The following is a 16,858-nucleotide window of genomic DNA, read 5'->3' as shown; positions in this document are numbered from 1 at the left end:
ATCTTTGGGCCATTTCCTACTAGGAGCTGGCCACAGGTGGCATGGGGAGAGGTCCTGGTGTGTTCCTCACACTCAGCTTAACATCACTCTAATTCATCAGTCTACACTGCAGCCAGCTGGGTTTCCAGAGTGTCTGCTACTCAAGGGGACAATTTCAGGATTGCTAGAGGCACTGAGGCAGTGACTTTCAACCTTGAGTGCACGTTGGAATTATCCAGGCGAGTTATAAAAATACTGATTTCTGAGTCCCACTCTAGAAATACTGGTTTCATTGGTATAGGATGTGGCCTGGGCAGTGCCCTCAAGCTTGATTTTACGATAAGCCCATCTGCAGAGCTTTTCAAAGATACCGCTGCCAGCACCCCATCTAGATAATTAAAAAGGAATCTCTGGGGGTGGAACCCGGGCATTACTAATTTTTTAAGCTCTCCAGATGATTCCAATATTAGCCAGGGCTAAGAAGCACCTCTGGAAAGCTGCAGTTCTGACGTTAGCACATCACAATCATCTGCCAGGCTTGTTAGAGCCCAGAGTTTCTGAGTCAGTAGGTCTGGGGGTGCGGGGCAACATTTTACATATCTAACATGTGCCCAGGTAAAGCTGATGGTGCTGACGTGGGGAATCTCACTTTGAGAACCACTGCCCTAAAGGTTTAATATTTTTTTCTTCTTGGGCACATTCACAGCTCTAAAAACCGTTTTGTTTTTTTTTTGCTAAATCTTCATTCAGTCACCCTGCAAACATTCCACAAGGAAAAAGAAATAATAACACTAAGCCAAAATGATAACAGCTAACACTTACTGGATGCTTTATCATGCTTCAGACCTCGTGCTAAGTGCTTTATGATTGAATGTTCCCACCCAGCCTGTGTGTGGGTGCTGCTGTCATTAGAAAGTTACAGGGAAGAAAACTCAGGCTCAGGTAAATAAGCAACATACCTAAGGTCACGAAGCTACTACGTGGCACAGCCTAGATAAAAATCCAAGACATCCTGGCTCCAAAACTGCGCTCTTCACCCGCACCCCATAATGGCTTCCCTAAGAACTCTGAACACCTACGTGGTGAATTCTAAGAAATGCAACATATTGTAAAACACATCATTTATTAGTTATGGTTTTCTTAAAATTCATACAAATGTGCCAAAAAATTTTAAGAACAATGATAAAGCAGTGAGAAAATCCTAGAAAACCTGGCCACAATGACAACGTAGTCTACACGGTAATTACTGTGCCTGTGGAAAAATGAACTTGAACCCTATAAGCTGTTTGGAATTTAACCTCCTGGAAAATATTGTATGAAACCACAAGTGACACCAAGTTAGAGACCTTTTTACAGTACATACAGTTTAATGTAAAACTTGGCTTTTCCGCTCTGAGTGACTTGAGAGACATGCATGTAGGTATTTCCTACCTTCCCTGGATAATCTGGTGCATTATGGTGGGAATTCACCAGTGAGGGTAGAGGGGAGGAAGCAAGTAAGTGGAGGAGGGGCGGGCATTTGGCTGGTACTTCACATTTAGGATGCTGATGTTATATTCCAGTGAGTTTATATATCTAGTCAGAGAGACACTAAAAGGACTGAAGTGAAACTCGTTAAATATACAATAGTAATTTTAAAATATAAACATTTAAAATAGCAGGATTTCTTAAAATTCTGATTTTGCATTTCTTTACTTTTTGACAAACCAGAAGCTGAAAGAAAGGGGCCGAGGTATCTCTTGTAAGGGCCCTAAAAATAATAAATGGTGTCTGTATTCAGGGCAACGCTCCTTAGGGTTAATAACAGAGGCCTGGAAAGAACAAATGCAAACTTTCAGGATTTTTCTTTTCTTCTTTTGAGAAACTCTTTTTACTCTCTTTAAAAATGCCAGACACAAAATCATATGTTGCTTTCGCATTGTGGAGGATTGAGTGAACACTTAGTTGAAAAGAATAATGGCGTTTTCATTTTAACACACAAAGAAACTTGCTCCTTGACAGTGGACTTTGGGTGTGATGGGAAAGGCTCGTCACAGCCCCTTACTGGGTAGTAAGGACCCAGCTTTTCATGTTGTTGATACTACTTATTTTAGGGATGTTCTCTGTATTTATATTGTAGAATTTAGAAAGGAAACCTGCGTTGGTATGTACTGTAGCACTTCACAGAGAAAGCACTCATACTCTGTGCCTGAATTGAAATTCTATAAGCTGAGTCTCTACACCGCCTAGACAACCTATAATGAGGCTCAGCATTGGGGCACTCTAATATGGGGTTACCATATCTGTAACGAGGAAGCAAAGGCATTAAAACCTAATATAATTACAGCACCCCATCTAAAAAATGTAACAAAGTTGCACTCACACATACAGTGGAAAAGGCAAGTACGGAAATGACTGCAAATGAGATTTAGAGGAAATTACTCATCTTATAGCAATGCTTACCTCTGGAACCTGGAGAGATCCAAAGCCCAGAAAATGAGGCCACACAACGATTTTCATACGGCAGAAAGAGATTATAAATGTGTGAATTAGGACAAATGTGAAATGACAAGTAGAATGACAGCATCTTATTTACATAAAAAGTCCACATCAATGTTACTGACAAGAACATCTATGATTAATGGAGTTTTCATATCTAGAAAGACCTGAAGTGAAACTCCCTTGCACAATATAAAATTCGAGTTGATTTCTTACGGCAAATATGCCCCAATTTAATGTACGTAGAAATTCCGTCCATTCGAAGGCTTCTGAAAATTCCGTATTAATTTGTCAAGTTTTGTAGATTATGCACAGAAAGTAAATAAGAGATGAATCATAGTATAAGTTCTTTGTCATGTTGTTCTGTGATCCACCATAAAGCAGTGCAGTTTACTTATTCTTTGGACTAGAGTGCTAATTTACGAGATTGCAAAATATTCTGAACTGACACCATACTGCCATAGTATTGATTTAGGATCTTCAAAGATATTACTTCTGCCAATCTCAAATACACATCTTTTTGCCCTTCCAACCCTTCCTTTGCTTATTTTGACTCTCTGATGAAAACCTGTTGTCTACAGAGCTTAAATCAAATAGCCTTTCATCTTCATAGGAACTAATGTACTTTACAGGAAAAGTTTAATAAAACATCTAGGAGAATCGATAGGAGGGAATTTGGGGGCAGGAATTGAATATACAGTCTTCACATACAATAATCAAATCAGTCTTTGCCTCTTGTGTGAGGGAACACAGATTTATGGATATTTACCTTAGAAATAGTACATGTAAAATCAACTCCTAACTTTCAAACTTACTTGCTCTGATAATAAATAAGTTTAACAAACCTGAGACTTTGTAGTGCAGCCTGAGATAAACATAATCTTTATCAGAAAGAGCTTAACTTATTAGAATTTGCTGGTAATTTCAGAATAATTACTTGCTGAAAGATGACCCTCATCGTAAATATTTAAACAAAACACTGTACGTAGGCTGCTGAGTAGAGATGACTAGGCATTAGAAGCTTACCTGGAGGACCCGAGGGCCCCTGTCTGCCTGGAGGTCCAGGTAAACCCTTCTCTCCAGGTGGCCCAGGAGTTCCAGGTGGCCCCTGCAGCCCCGGGAATCCCATTGGTCCTAAAAGAAACATATGAAAAGGAGGGCACTAGAAGGAAGCAATATAAAGATAATGACAGCTCAATGGACTGAATTCAGAGGTTCACTCCAGCAAAATGCAGGGCAAAGCCAGCCTTAGAGTGCAGAATAGACCCCAACTTTCTTCTGCAAGGTCAACTTCAGCTGCTTTCTTCTGCAAGACCCCAACTTCAGCTGCCTCTGTCTGAGGGAAACACAACTATCCATCAACCGGACTAAGGAAAATTGTTCCATGGCCAAGACAAAACTAAATTAGAATGAAAAGCCCAGTCATCTTGAACTTTCTCTGGAGACAGTCAAAGAACCGCAACGGAAAGGAAAAATAAGGAAAGAGGCTCCACTGTCTGGAGGCCACCCGGCCCTGAGTTCCCACCCCCTCTTCCTCACTCTCTCAATTTCAGCCACACCAGCCACTCGGTGCCTCGCACATACTGTTCCTTCTCTCCTCCCCGTCCAGCAAGTGCTCCTCATTCTGTAGTGTGCAGATCACGCCAGGGAAGCCCTCCCTGGAATCCCAACCCAAGTCCAGTTGCTTTTTGATAAGCACTCGGAGAAGTGTGCTCCACCACTCAGAGCATTTACCTCTGAGTTAATACAGATGGATCCTTAAATGTGAACGTCTGTCTTCCCCGGTGAAACCCTATGTTTAATTTAATTAGTGGGGACTCTATTTTAATTCGTTCACTACTGTATTTCTATAGATTCTTAATAATTTATGGAATAGATCAAATATTTCTCACTGTGTAAGTCTAGCAAGGTAAACTGAGGAAATTCCCTCATCCTTTTAACAGTTAAGCACTCTTTGACCCTTATGCCCACTGGAATGGGAGTTAAGAAGCATGATTAGTAGCTCCACCAATATTTCTAACTCTTTGTATATCCTTTTGTATGTTACTGTTATTTATAAGGCTTGCTATTTCCCTAATGCTGAAGTATATTTCCAGGTGAAGGTCCATTCTCTAGGGTAGCCACCGGGGAGGAGGAGTATCTTATTAGGAAGAGGAACAAGGTTGTATAGCCAAACCCCCTCCTCCTTCCTCTTGGTGAATAGAGTGCTAGACGTGTCTGTCCAGTTCTGGGGTTTAATAATTGGAAGCCCAAATACCTGCAGATATACTCCACAATTTCTAAAACTGATTTTATTGCTAATAAAAGTGAAGAGGATTGCTGTGTACTATTGTACAGGTTGTGCACTGCACAATCTCAGGGATGCCATTTGCATTCTAGTCATGGCGGCCTCATGGTGATTTTGACCTCCCCTCTGCCCTAATTGTTTGCCTTATTTCCCATTTGGTTCCAAAGTCAGGCAGGGTGCTAGTTACTGGGATCCTGCAAAGCTCAACATTTGCTTCTCAGGTATCAAGCTTCCTTATTTATAACATAAGGGAGGTCAAATGGATAAGCTTTATTGGTCTCTTCTCAACAAAATGTCCTATGAACCTCATAATTCTCTAAAATACTCGTAACCAAAAACTAAGGTCCCCAAATATTAGCAGTTAGGTAAAAATTAGTTAAAATAAATATTTTAGCCTTAAATAGTGGGGGAATTCAGTAATGGAGACTCTTTTGTGATTATAAAAAGGCAAAGTCAGCAGTCTAAAGCTGAACTGTCCAATACAGGAGCCACTAACCACATATGACTACTGAACACTTGAAATTGGCAAGTCCAAGCTGTGCTGTGCTATAAGTGTAAAATACACACCAGATTTCAACAGCAGAAAGGAGTGTCTTATTTGGGAGAAGAACTAGGTTTGTACAACCAGACCTAATTATCCCTTTGATAACTCATCGATTTTATGTTAAAATAATATTTGAATATATTATGTTAAATAAAATAAAGTATGAAAATTTATTTTGTTTCTTTTTACTTTGAAAATGTGGCTACTATATCTTTTAATTACATATGTGGCTTGCATTAAATTTCTGTTGTTTACTTCTTGTCTAGAAGATTATCAAGTATGTTATTAGGGGCTAAAGATGAACTTGTGTTTCTTCTTCTTACTTGTCCAACTATTACCCAAATTTTAGGACTCTGGGAAAGTCAGGACATTTTGGAAATGTAGTCACTATTTCCATAGGAAATGAGAAATACCTCATAGTGGTGCATACCCCAGACCCTTAAGGGCTAGATAATGAAAGTCATCCAGTACTACTTAAAGAACTACTTGCATTCATACCTTTCTGGCCATCTTTTCCATCACATCCTGGGAAGCCTTTGCGTCCTGGAGGGCCTGGTGGGCCTGGGGGACCTGGAGGCCCCGGCAGACCACAGTCACCTGGTTCACCTTTCAGAAGGTCAACAATCCCAGGGAGCCCTGGAGGCCCGGGTATTCCTGACCACAGGGAGTAGGCAAAAAGATTCTTTCAGTCAAATGTGCATGCTGGCTGCCTGAGAGCTTCTTAAGGAAAGGAATTTAATGGCTTACAAGCAAGGGATGCAAGGAATTAGAATAAGTAAGTCAGCAGTATCAGAGGTGAAACAGTATGTCTAATGGAGCCCAAGTCGAGAAATGGTGTGAATAGTCTGTTAGTAACTGTTAAACAAAATGAGCTAAGCAAAGCCTTCCTTCCTTTCAGAGCCACTCCTTTTGGCAGTATCAGTTTATGATTTTGTTTTGCATTGCCATCCTGCTGCTTTCACACGATGGATGGATGGATGATGGAAGGATGGAAGGATGGAAGGATGGATGGATGGATGGATGGATGGATGGATGGGTAAATGGATAGATGGGTAGATGAATGTATGGGTAGATGGATGGGTGGACAGAGAGAGAGATAATAGGCTTTTAAGAAAATCTGGCTGATGAAAAAGGAATATCCGCTCAATTAAATTTAAAATCCTATTTGAAAAGCAGAGTCTACACATGGGAATTGAGCCCAAATTCAATTCCTACTTAGCTTCTAAACTTCTTAGCACATTTTTGAGCATTTTTATTTTTCTTCAGTGTAAAATAGAACTATGTATTTTATCCTACCCTTACTAAAATTCTGAAGATTTAAAGGTTTCTGTCTCTCTGGAAGAGTTCTATGAGCTAGTAGGGATGTGATCGCCTGCATCTGGCAAAAAATTGCACTGAGCCACACTCTTTTTCCAACTCCCTGACCATCTCTGGTCCAGTCTTACTTTGTTAAATATTGACTGGCTAGAGTTTGTTCCAGTGAAGTGATGAGAGGAACAAAATGTAATGTTAGCAGCACATGAGGAGACTCTGTTTCTGTGTGTGAGTCAGGCCTGGGTCCTGTCACTCTGGGCCAGAAGCAGGGCTTTCTGTGCAGACGCTGAGACCAACACGGAGGATGAGATTGCCTCCCGCGACTCACTTCTGCACCCTCATGCTCAGCACCAAGCCGACAACGGGAAAGGCTTGCTCTGAGTCAGAGGTGGTCTGATGGAGTTGAAACAGAAGAGTGAGGGGCCTAAGCACCGGTCCTGGGTATGGTCCTGAGAGCCCACCACTGCCCACACGCCCCCTGTTTCCATCTGCCAAATCGATGGGGCTGCTAAGGTATTTCTACTCGGCCATTCTCTGCTCCTCCAACCCTCCAGAGCTGGCAGCATCTAAGGAAAGGGGCAACACCATCCTCTGCCATGATTCTTCTCATACCTCTTGGACCATCGGGGCCAGGAGGTCCCTGATCTCCAGGCAGACCCGGGTCCGGAACATCACCCTTAAGAGCTCTTCCTGGGGCACCTGCAGGACCAGGCGGTCCAGGTCTCCCTGAGAAGGGACGTGTTCAGTCGTTAGTCTCATTACATTTGGAAGGCTTGGATTTAGTTATTGAGAAAAGGGCAAAGCATGCTGCTTCTTACCTGGGGGACCTGGGGGGCCTTTGTCTCCGAAAAGTCCTGGAGGAGAAATTCCTGGGCTCCCGGGGTCTCCTGTCTCGCCTTTTGGCCCGGGCATTCCCACTGGACCAGGTGGGCCCGTTTCATGGGAACCTTAATGAGGAAAACAGCATTAGCACTGCATCTTCTCCTGGTGTGTCCCTGCTGTGGGGCCTGGAAAGGAACTGCTTCCAAATAGACATGTGATGTTGCCGGTCCAGCTGAGGCTCAACACTGGCTGTAACGGCGACCCAGACGGCTGCACACTCTTCCTGGGTCGCCGTCTCCTGTCTCATGACCCGTCACACTTGTCCAGCATAGCTTTGATTTATTTTATGGTTATTTCCCAGATTTAAGAACACAACAGCTTAGTGACAATACCGACCCTTCAACCTCTACAATGGAAAGAGTGAAACGAATGAGATCTGACAATAAGTGATTGTGAATAAACTGGTTTGAAATTTAAGGTGGAAACCGGCAAATAAATAGAAGGAATGTGCAGTTTCACGAAGAAAAGGCAGAACTACACTGGTTTCTTGGAGAGGGCACACATTTTACCAGACTATTTGGAAGAGCCGCTAACTGAATCCTAAGTGAGGTAAATTACTTCTTGACCTTCCAAACCGTATCAAGGTTTTGTCCCTCCTCAACAACAGATTCAAACCACGCAGCACAGCAATCCAATCCTTTTCCAACAGTCCCCCAAATCCGCATGTCTGATTCCAGCTACGGTGTCTGACTGCAAGCTCTTTTCCTGAGAAACTAATGCAACCAATGTGCGTTCTATCCAAATAATGGAACAAGCTTAGATGTTGATGATTAGCCTATTTGTGGTATCAAAAATAACAGCAATTTGTTCAGGTAATTTGTTTTAGCAGCAGGCTATTGAAGGATGCTAGAAGTACTAATTAGACCCACGTGGTTGTACTTGGCATGACTATACATAAAACAAAACAGTACCCCCAAATCCCGACTATTTATTGGTTCTTCGTAACATTTTGGAAGCTAGCTCCACCTAAGCGATTATTCAGAGTATTTTTAATAGACAGTCACAAGCAGTATCAACAAAAGGCACTGTTAACCAACCATTCCTGCTTAAATTGGGTTTTCTCAAGTGTCTTTTTTATATGTCATCACCAGCACTAAAAACAGTTCCAACATCGTGAATCTAAGCTAAACCGCTGTCTTAGTTTCGCATCCGAGTTTTGTGAAGGGAGGAAATACCAGCGGACTCTCATGGTCCCCTGCCTGCTGTTCAGCCTCTTGCAAAGGGTCTTCTCTTACCTGAAGTGCCTCTGCTGCCTTTCTGACCCTTTAAACCATGCAAGCCGTTCAGGCCGGGCGACCCGGAGGGACCTGAAACACATCACAGGTCTGTGACAAAGAAAGTACACGAAGTCCATCCTCTGGCTGTACTTTGCAGGCACAGTCCAGGGGAGGGTTAGCTGACGGGGACCCACAGATTCTCCAGGCAGGAACCATGAGACCTCACCTTCTGGACATCACCATCAAAGCAGAATCCATGCCAGTGGTCATCACTAAATACGTTCATTTGATGGATGTTTTCTGTTTAGACGGCTTAACACATACTTTTCTTTTTATATATATATACATATATATTCTTTTTTTATATTCTTTTCCATTCTGGTTTATCAGAGGACGTTGAGTATAGTTCCCTGTGCCGTACAGCAGGACCTTGTGATTTATCCATTCTCTATATAATAGCTTACATCTGCTCACCCCAAACTCCCACGCCATCCCTCAGCCGGGCATGTATCCTATCACATAACTTGCTTTGGTTTTAACACAGTGCTGTTGGCTTATGACCATATCATGAACCTCTCTCTCTCTCTCTCTTTCTAATCAGATATAGTCTAGAATGACTGAATCTTGGTATAGGAAATGACCTCCAATTTTACAACAATAAAACCATCCTAGACAAGGAAAGGGATTGGCTGGGAGCAAACGCCCTCTTCCTTCCTCCCAGGCCCGGGATCTTCCCGCTCCACCACGGTCTGCAGATCCTAGTTTCTTCCGAATCTATCTGGATAAAGGCAGTAAGACAGTTAAGGACAGGTGGGGACGGTGGCACACTGGGGAATACACACCCTACTGATTTTTTTGCACACTGTGTTACTCAGAAAGAACAGGCCTGCAGGTCACGTGTGGCTGCAGTTGTTCCTTTGCCAGCCCTTCTTTCAAAGAGAACCACTCTGATGCCCCTTGGCAACTAGTAAATTTATTTCATGATGATCATGAAAACTCCATTCTCTGTAATTAGACAGGATCTCGCTGATGCCTGCATCTTCTTTCAGAACCTTCTGTCAGATGTCAATATAGTTCTCTAAGGAGCCATCTACTAATCTGACTTTACATAAGTTGTCACTGAAAGCCGAACACCTATAGATTGATAAATATATAGATATTTATATCTATATTTATATTTATATGATAATACACATAGCATATATATAATACGTCATATATATTTGCCATATATAAATATATAGATTTGTAGGAAGCGAGTAAAGGGAAGGGGGGGGAAGAGGCAGATAACTAACAGATATAGAACATCTCCTGGCTGCTGAGCTTCTGCCAAGTGCTCCACCCACGTCCCACTGATTGATGGGGGAGAAAGAATCGTCTCCTCAGCCCCTGGCCAAGCCTGGTAACCTTCCTATTTCATTAATGGATCCTCCATCCAGAAACTGTTCTTTCTCCTCTGAGGCTAAAAGCCCCTCAGAACACAGCCAGCCAGTCATTCAGTTAAGGGTCACAGCCCTCGAATTTGTGATAATCACACCCTCAGCTTATGACACCCACAGACAAGTGCCCCTCATCTACCCCCATGACACCTATGTAGAGCTCCCTCAATGCCCTTCTGCCAGGCCCATGCTACTCTGTACAACAATCCTGTCTGTGGTGGCTGGTTTACTTTGGATGAATTAACTGAGTGTGAGATCAGGTCTCATTAGTTGTTCTGTCCCGCCACTTAGCATATCTCCTGACACACAGTAGGTGCTCAATAAGTGTTTGTTGAATGAATGAGTGAATGAATGAATCAGTGAATGACCAAGTGTGGAACAGGGAGGGTGAGGGATTGAACAGGTGGAGAGAAAGCTATAAAGAAGGGTGGATTCCAATCTCTATTTGCATGTCACATCTTTCATTGATAGATTTATCGGATGAGTAAGATTTGGGGAAGTTAGTGCTATCCATCTGCATATAAAGAATTCAAGTGCTAATTATAATCTCTTCATTAAAGCAAGTCCTCTGTAGACTTCTTACTGGAAGATGGAACAGTTATTTGGTTCCATTTTATTTTTTATCAGTACTAGAAACAGAGTTATTCTGTTTTTAAAATCTAAACGTTAGATTGGTGGGAATAAGCCATATTGTCTTGCACCAAAAAAAAAAGGGGGGGGGAGTGCACCCTTTTTTTCCCTAAAGCTTCTATTTCCTAACCACTTTTATCAGTTCTGGCTGAGCTTATTTTCCAATTCTCTTTCCTATTTATGAGCAAATGTTTCAAGTTTGCACCAGAAGAACACGCAGACCTTCTTCATCTGCCACATCTGGGTATTTATTGCCATCTATCTGAAATGATAAGACAGTTTTTGAGACTATTCTGCTATTTCACTGTGTTTTGATCTCCAGCTTAAGCCACCAAGATTGATGGCTTGGGGACCTGGCTGCGGGTGGGATGTCTCAGCTCCTGCCAACTCTCCATTGTCACATCAACACATCCAGGTCCTGCACTGTCACAGCCTCAGCCTCTCGCCACTGTTGAACTGGCTGACCCTTATCTGACCCAGTGTTATCTTTCTAAATTGAATGCAGCTACATCTGGGTAGGGTTTTAAGGGCAATTTTTCCTTTTTACTGAAAGCTTTTTTATCCATCCCATCTCTAAATCAAAAAGTTGTTCATGCCGAAAATATATACCAGGCAGAGGAGAGGCAATTAGTCTCACAAAGCACATTCCTTGGTAATGAGCATTCTCTATTCACCTCTCTGGTCGTCCTCGGGCTTAACAACCATCATTTAAGGCCGCATCTTGCTGCACTCACAGGCCAGGGTGCCCTCCCTCTAGTCGGAGAATCTACTCTCCCACCCCAGCCATAATCATAATAGCAGCTTCAATCTATGTGAGCCAGTTGACTCTTCGTGACCGGATTCCCTCTCTGAGGTTTTCTTTTGTTCTAAAGCCTGAAAATGCTACTCTATCCCCAGGGACCTTTAACAGGTGTATAATTTTACTAGGGTGACCAACTCGTCCCTGTCTGCCGGCAACTTTCTTATAGTTCTAGCACTGGAAGTTCTGTGTCCTGAGCACCCCCTCCGTCCCAGGCAAAACGGGACAGCTGGTCACCTTAACTTGAAAGCCGATGGGAAAGAGAGACCTTTCTTTGTGACTACAGGTAAAGGTTGAACAAAGTGGAAAACGTATCAAAACAGATTCTGAAATAAGATTGAATTCTTTTTTAATTCAGAAAATACACGAGTGCCTACCAAGGGGACACACAAGAGCTTAAGACATGGTCCCCTAACGGCGAAGTTTCAGTCCCCAAATGCACTCAGTGACAGGAGCTGACCAGACAATGGGAGCAAGAGAGAAACAATCCCTGACTTGACAGAACAAACAGGCAATTACCTCAAGAGTGGTAAGTGCCGTGGAGGCGGGGGAGGGAGGACACTAGCAGAAAAGGAGGGAGGATATTTCTGTGGTTTTCACAGCTGTAAGGTGCCCGGCATTTCTATGCTGATAAAAGGCATTTCTAGGTGCTTTTTTCTTATGAAATAGTTTACCTGCCACCCACCAAAATAACCCAGTCCACATTCTTTACACATTCTCATGCTAAAGCTTATCACTCTAGGTTTCCATTATTACATTCTTTTTTTTAATAAATTTATTTATTTTATTTATTTATTTTTGGCTGCGTTGGGTCTTTGTTGCTGCACGCAGGCTTTCTCTAGTTGTGGTGAGCGGGGGCTACTCTTCATTGTGGTGCGCTGGCTTCTCATTGTGGTGGCTTCTCTTGTTGCAGAGCACGGGCTCTAGGTGCACAGGTTTCAGTAGTTGTGGCACGCGGGCTCAGTAGTTGTGGCTCGCGGGCTCTAGAGCGCAGGCTCGGTAGTTGAGGCACACGGGCTTAGTTGCTCCGCGGCATGTGGGATCTTCCTGGACCAGGGCTCGAACCCATGTCCCCCGCATTGGCAGGCAGATTCTTAACCACTGCGCCACCAGGGAAGCCCTCCATTGTTACATTCTTATATGAATGCCTAACTAGGAAATCGAGCATCTTCCTTTTAGAGGCATAGGTACTGGAAAATTTAAGTCTAGGCATCAAGCCATTTTTACATATGTTGAAGTTAAAGTTTAAATCTGATTGAACACAAGCAAGACTCAAGAGTCCATATGGCTTGTTCCAGTGGAGCAAACAACTTTGAGTTCAGCAGCTGGTTTGTTCAAACAAGATAATCAGTCCCTTTGACTTATTTAGAACATACTTCAAATATTTAGTTTCTCAGTTCAAAGCGTTTCTGCCCGAGTGTGGTTCATTTTTCTATCAGCATGATAAACTGCAACAATGGATTTATATTGGAGACGTTTTCATTCCTAGGAATGTATTTCACTGTTTCGTGGGGTTTTTTTTAAAGACTGTGCTGTTCACTGGGCTGTTTGCAGGGAAACAGTGTCCCTGCATGGTCAGGAAGCATCATTGCAGCATCCGTCTGTGCGCTGGTATGAATATTTGGGTTGATATATTCATTTTCTCACCTTCTCTTCTTAACAAACTTATTATTTCATAGCACCGAATTATGATGTAATTGGAGATAATTTTGTTGTTCGGTCAAATTCATTAGCTATTAGTTTTTTAATAACACATCATACTGAAGTTATGTGATAAATGCGAACTAATTCAAGGGAAGGAAGAATCAACAACAGTAACATGAGCCTTGTCACTTTAGTCAAACTGAGTGCACAAAATGGCACCAGGACACTTGAAAATGCTTGCCATTTCACTAAACTAGGAGGGTAGGAAGAAGTGGAGATGCAGTAGAAGTAAAGTAATGGAAAACATTTTCTTTTGGTTCTTTATCAATTTTGTCCTCCAGACACTCAAAAGAGCATCAAAGAATATCCCGCCAGGGCTATTGGGATTGCCAGAGACAGGAAACAGCCACAATAACCAATGAAACTCTTAAAAATACAAAATTATTTTGTTTGGAACCCTAAATTTATCACCAATCACTATACTTCACATTACTAAAAATGCCAGTGAAGAGGAAGAGGAACAGTAAGTACAAAGATATCTTGTGGTGGGAGCTTTTCCCGTCTAGTTATTTGGCTGCATAGAAATTCGTTAAGTGTACCAACCCTTCAAACTAAATGGTTTCCCTCTCTACAGAGGCACCAGGTAATACTTACCACCACACTACTACTTGCTGGGAAACTGGAGTTATTTGAAATCTATCTGATGAGTGAAGAGGTGAGAGTATGGAGAAACATTACTTGGATTTTCAAAACAATAGACTGACTAAGCCCAAAAGAAGGGATTTCCAATTCTTCTGAGAGGAAGTACTTTTTATTTTACCCAAATTTAGTGTATGTATGGGCCAACAAGCAGAAGGTAAGTGGGAGGAAAAAGGAGGAGGGAGATAGAGGGGTCTCAGTTATAGAAATCTACCAAGTAAGGCCGGACCCTTCAACTATTGATCGAAGTGAGGACAGACTCTCAACCTCATAGCTACTTGTTCAGTTGTTCATTCTCTATTTTTCCATTAATTAATTAATTGTATTTATTTATAAAAATAAATTTATAAAATTATAAAATTTTTTAAATTTATAAATATATTTAAATTTTTATTTATTTCTATAAATAAATAAATACTTACAATAACCAAGCAACAGACTTACTAGGAATATACTGGTACCAAGGATACAAAAAATAGTTCTTAAAACTAAAAATAAGGCTTCCCTGGTGGCGCAGTGGTTGAGAATCTGCCTGCCAATGCAGGGGACACGGGTTCGAGCCCTGGTCTGGGAAGATCCCACATGCCGCGGAGCAACTGGGCTCGTGAGCCACAGCTAATGAGCCTGCACGTCTGGAGCCTGTGCTCTGCAACAAGAGAGGCCACGATAGTGAGAGGCCCGCACACCGCGATGAAGAGTGGCCCCCGCTTGCTGCAACTAGAGAAAGCCCTCGTACAGAAACAAAGACCCAACACAGCCAAAAATAAAATAAATTAATTAAAAAAAAAACAAAAAAACTAAAACTAGAGCTACCATATGATCCTGTAATCCCACTCCTGGGCATATACCCAGAGAAAACCATAATTCGAAAAAGATACATGCACCCCAACATTCATTGCAGCACTATTTACAATAGCCAAGACATGGAAGCAACCTAAATGTCCACTGACAGATGAATGGATAAAGAAGATGTGGTAACATATACACAGTGGAATATTACTCAGCCATAAAAAAGAATGAAATAATGCCATTTGCAGCAACAAGGTGGACCTAGAGATTATCATACTAAGTGAAGTAAGCCAGACAATGAAAGACAAATATGATATGCTGTTGCTTATATGTGGGATCTAAAAAAAAAAAAAAGATACAAATGAACTTATATTCAAAACTGAAATAGACACACAGACATAGAAAACAAACTTATGGTTACCAAAGGGGAAAGGGGTGGAGGGATACATTAGGAGTTTGGGATTAACATATACACACTACTACACATAAAATAGATAACCATCAAGGACCTGCTATATAGAACAGGAAACTAAAATCAATATTTTTAAATAACCTATAAGGGAAAAGAATCTGAAAAAAACAGATATATATGTATGTATAACTGAATCACTTTGCTGTACACCTGAAACTAACACAACATTGTAAATCAACTATACTTCAACATTAAAAAATGATTCTTGCTTTTTAAAAAAGACCTCTAAACAAACAAATATCATACAACGTAAGTGTTATGCTAGAGGTATACACAAGGTACCCATGGGAAAAAAAAAATTTCTAAAATGAAAGAAATGGACTGAAAAGGCATAAGTACCAGGGCTGTATGGAGGGTCATGAATATTTGTTAATAACAAATTATTCTATTCTATTCTATTCTATTCCACCAGACCTATATTATTACCAGTCTACTATACTTTTAAAGGGAAAAAACTTAACCAGGAAAAAAATGTTTCTCTATCAAACAAAGATAATAAATATTAATTCCTCTTTCTCCATAGCATCTTATTCTTTTCCTTTTCCTTTTCACAACTGACAAAAATACATTTAATATCTGTCTCCCCTACTAAACTGTGAGCTCTGTCAAGGCAGGAACCATGTCTATTTTCTTCAAAATTGTGTGCCTAGTATCACACAATTAATTGTGTCCTAGAATCTAGGACACAACAGGAGCTTGACTATCTGGGGAAAGAATAAATGAAAAGGCCGGAACATCATGGAAAACAATAGGCAAAATGCAGCTGCATAGCACAGGGAGATCAGCTTGGTGCTTTGTGTCCACCTAGAGGGGTGGGATAGGGAGGGTGCGAGGGAGACGCAAGAGGGAGGGGATATGGGAACATATGTATATGTATAGCTGATTCACTTTGTTATACAGCAGAAACTAACACCACATTGTAAAGCAATTATACTCCAGTAAAGATGTTAAAAAAAAAATGAGGGGGCAGCGGCATTTTGGTAGAGCAGGTCAAGAGACCAGGCAAGTGCTGCCCGAGTAAGAAAGAACAGGAGGCAGCAACGGGCATCCTTGGAAAGAGCCAGGCCCCAGAGCATGTCACTGGGGTGCTAGAAAGGCACTGTGAACTTGTGGGAGCATCACTGGAGCTTTCTGATGGGTCGGGCCTCCTTTTGACTTACCTTTTATTCCCGGAAGACCTGGTGCCCCTGGATCCCCCACGAGGCCTCTTGGCCCAGGATCCCCGATTTCTCCCGGATGTCCCTGCAGCCCAGGCAGCCCTGGATTACCTGAGGACGACAGGGAGGTTTTTCAGACACCCAGATGATATGAGTTTCGTTAAATGGGAAGGTCATCTATATTCTTGATCTATGGGTAACTGGGATACTGTTTTATTACTTTTTCTTTCTAGACCCCCTAACTGCATCTCAAGAGGAGAAAATACACTTGGGTGATTAAAGTTGCCAATTATGATTTGAACTTCTCACTTGATTCTGAATTGGCAAGAGGAGGAGCCGTGAAAATGTTGTGTTGAATGTGTGCTGTTTGGCTTAAGTCTAAAGGAGAAAAGGAAACCAGCCTCCTGAATGGTAGGTGCATTAGGGAAGGTTGGAAAGGAGCTTTCCTCTGTCAGACCATCACTTTGTGCCTGGTATCTTCCTAGGTGCATGACAGGTGCTGTCTTCGTTTACTCCCAGACCAACTCA

General features: G+C 41.9%; 1 protein-coding gene across 1 annotated transcript in view; it reads right to left on the bottom strand.

Moving 5' to 3' along the window:
• The window catches only part of COL4A4 (collagen type IV alpha 4 chain), a 139,428-nt gene that overhangs the window by 15,286 nt on the left and 107,284 nt on the right, over window positions 1-16,858 (bottom strand). Inside the window, exons 37-43 of the mRNA XM_068544321.1 lie at window positions 16,334-16,441; window positions 8,720-8,791; window positions 7,421-7,549; window positions 7,215-7,328; window positions 5,787-5,942; window positions 3,484-3,591; window positions 2,422-2,430 (exon numbers count right to left, since the gene is read on the bottom strand). Of these exons, the coding sequence (XP_068400422.1) occupies window positions 2,422-2,430; window positions 3,484-3,591; window positions 5,787-5,942; window positions 7,215-7,328; window positions 7,421-7,549; window positions 8,720-8,791; window positions 16,334-16,441 (696 nt within the window). The remainder of the gene's footprint in view (window positions 1-2,421; window positions 2,431-3,483; window positions 3,592-5,786; window positions 5,943-7,214; window positions 7,329-7,420; window positions 7,550-8,719; window positions 8,792-16,333; window positions 16,442-16,858) is intronic.

Source organism: Eschrichtius robustus, chromosome 5 (assembly GCF_028021215.1).
Source record: "Eschrichtius robustus isolate mEscRob2 chromosome 5, mEscRob2.pri, whole genome shotgun sequence".
Taxonomy (NCBI): Eukaryota; Metazoa; Chordata; class Mammalia; order Artiodactyla; family Eschrichtiidae; genus Eschrichtius; species Eschrichtius robustus.
This window is presented reverse-complemented; position numbering and strand designations above follow the sequence as displayed.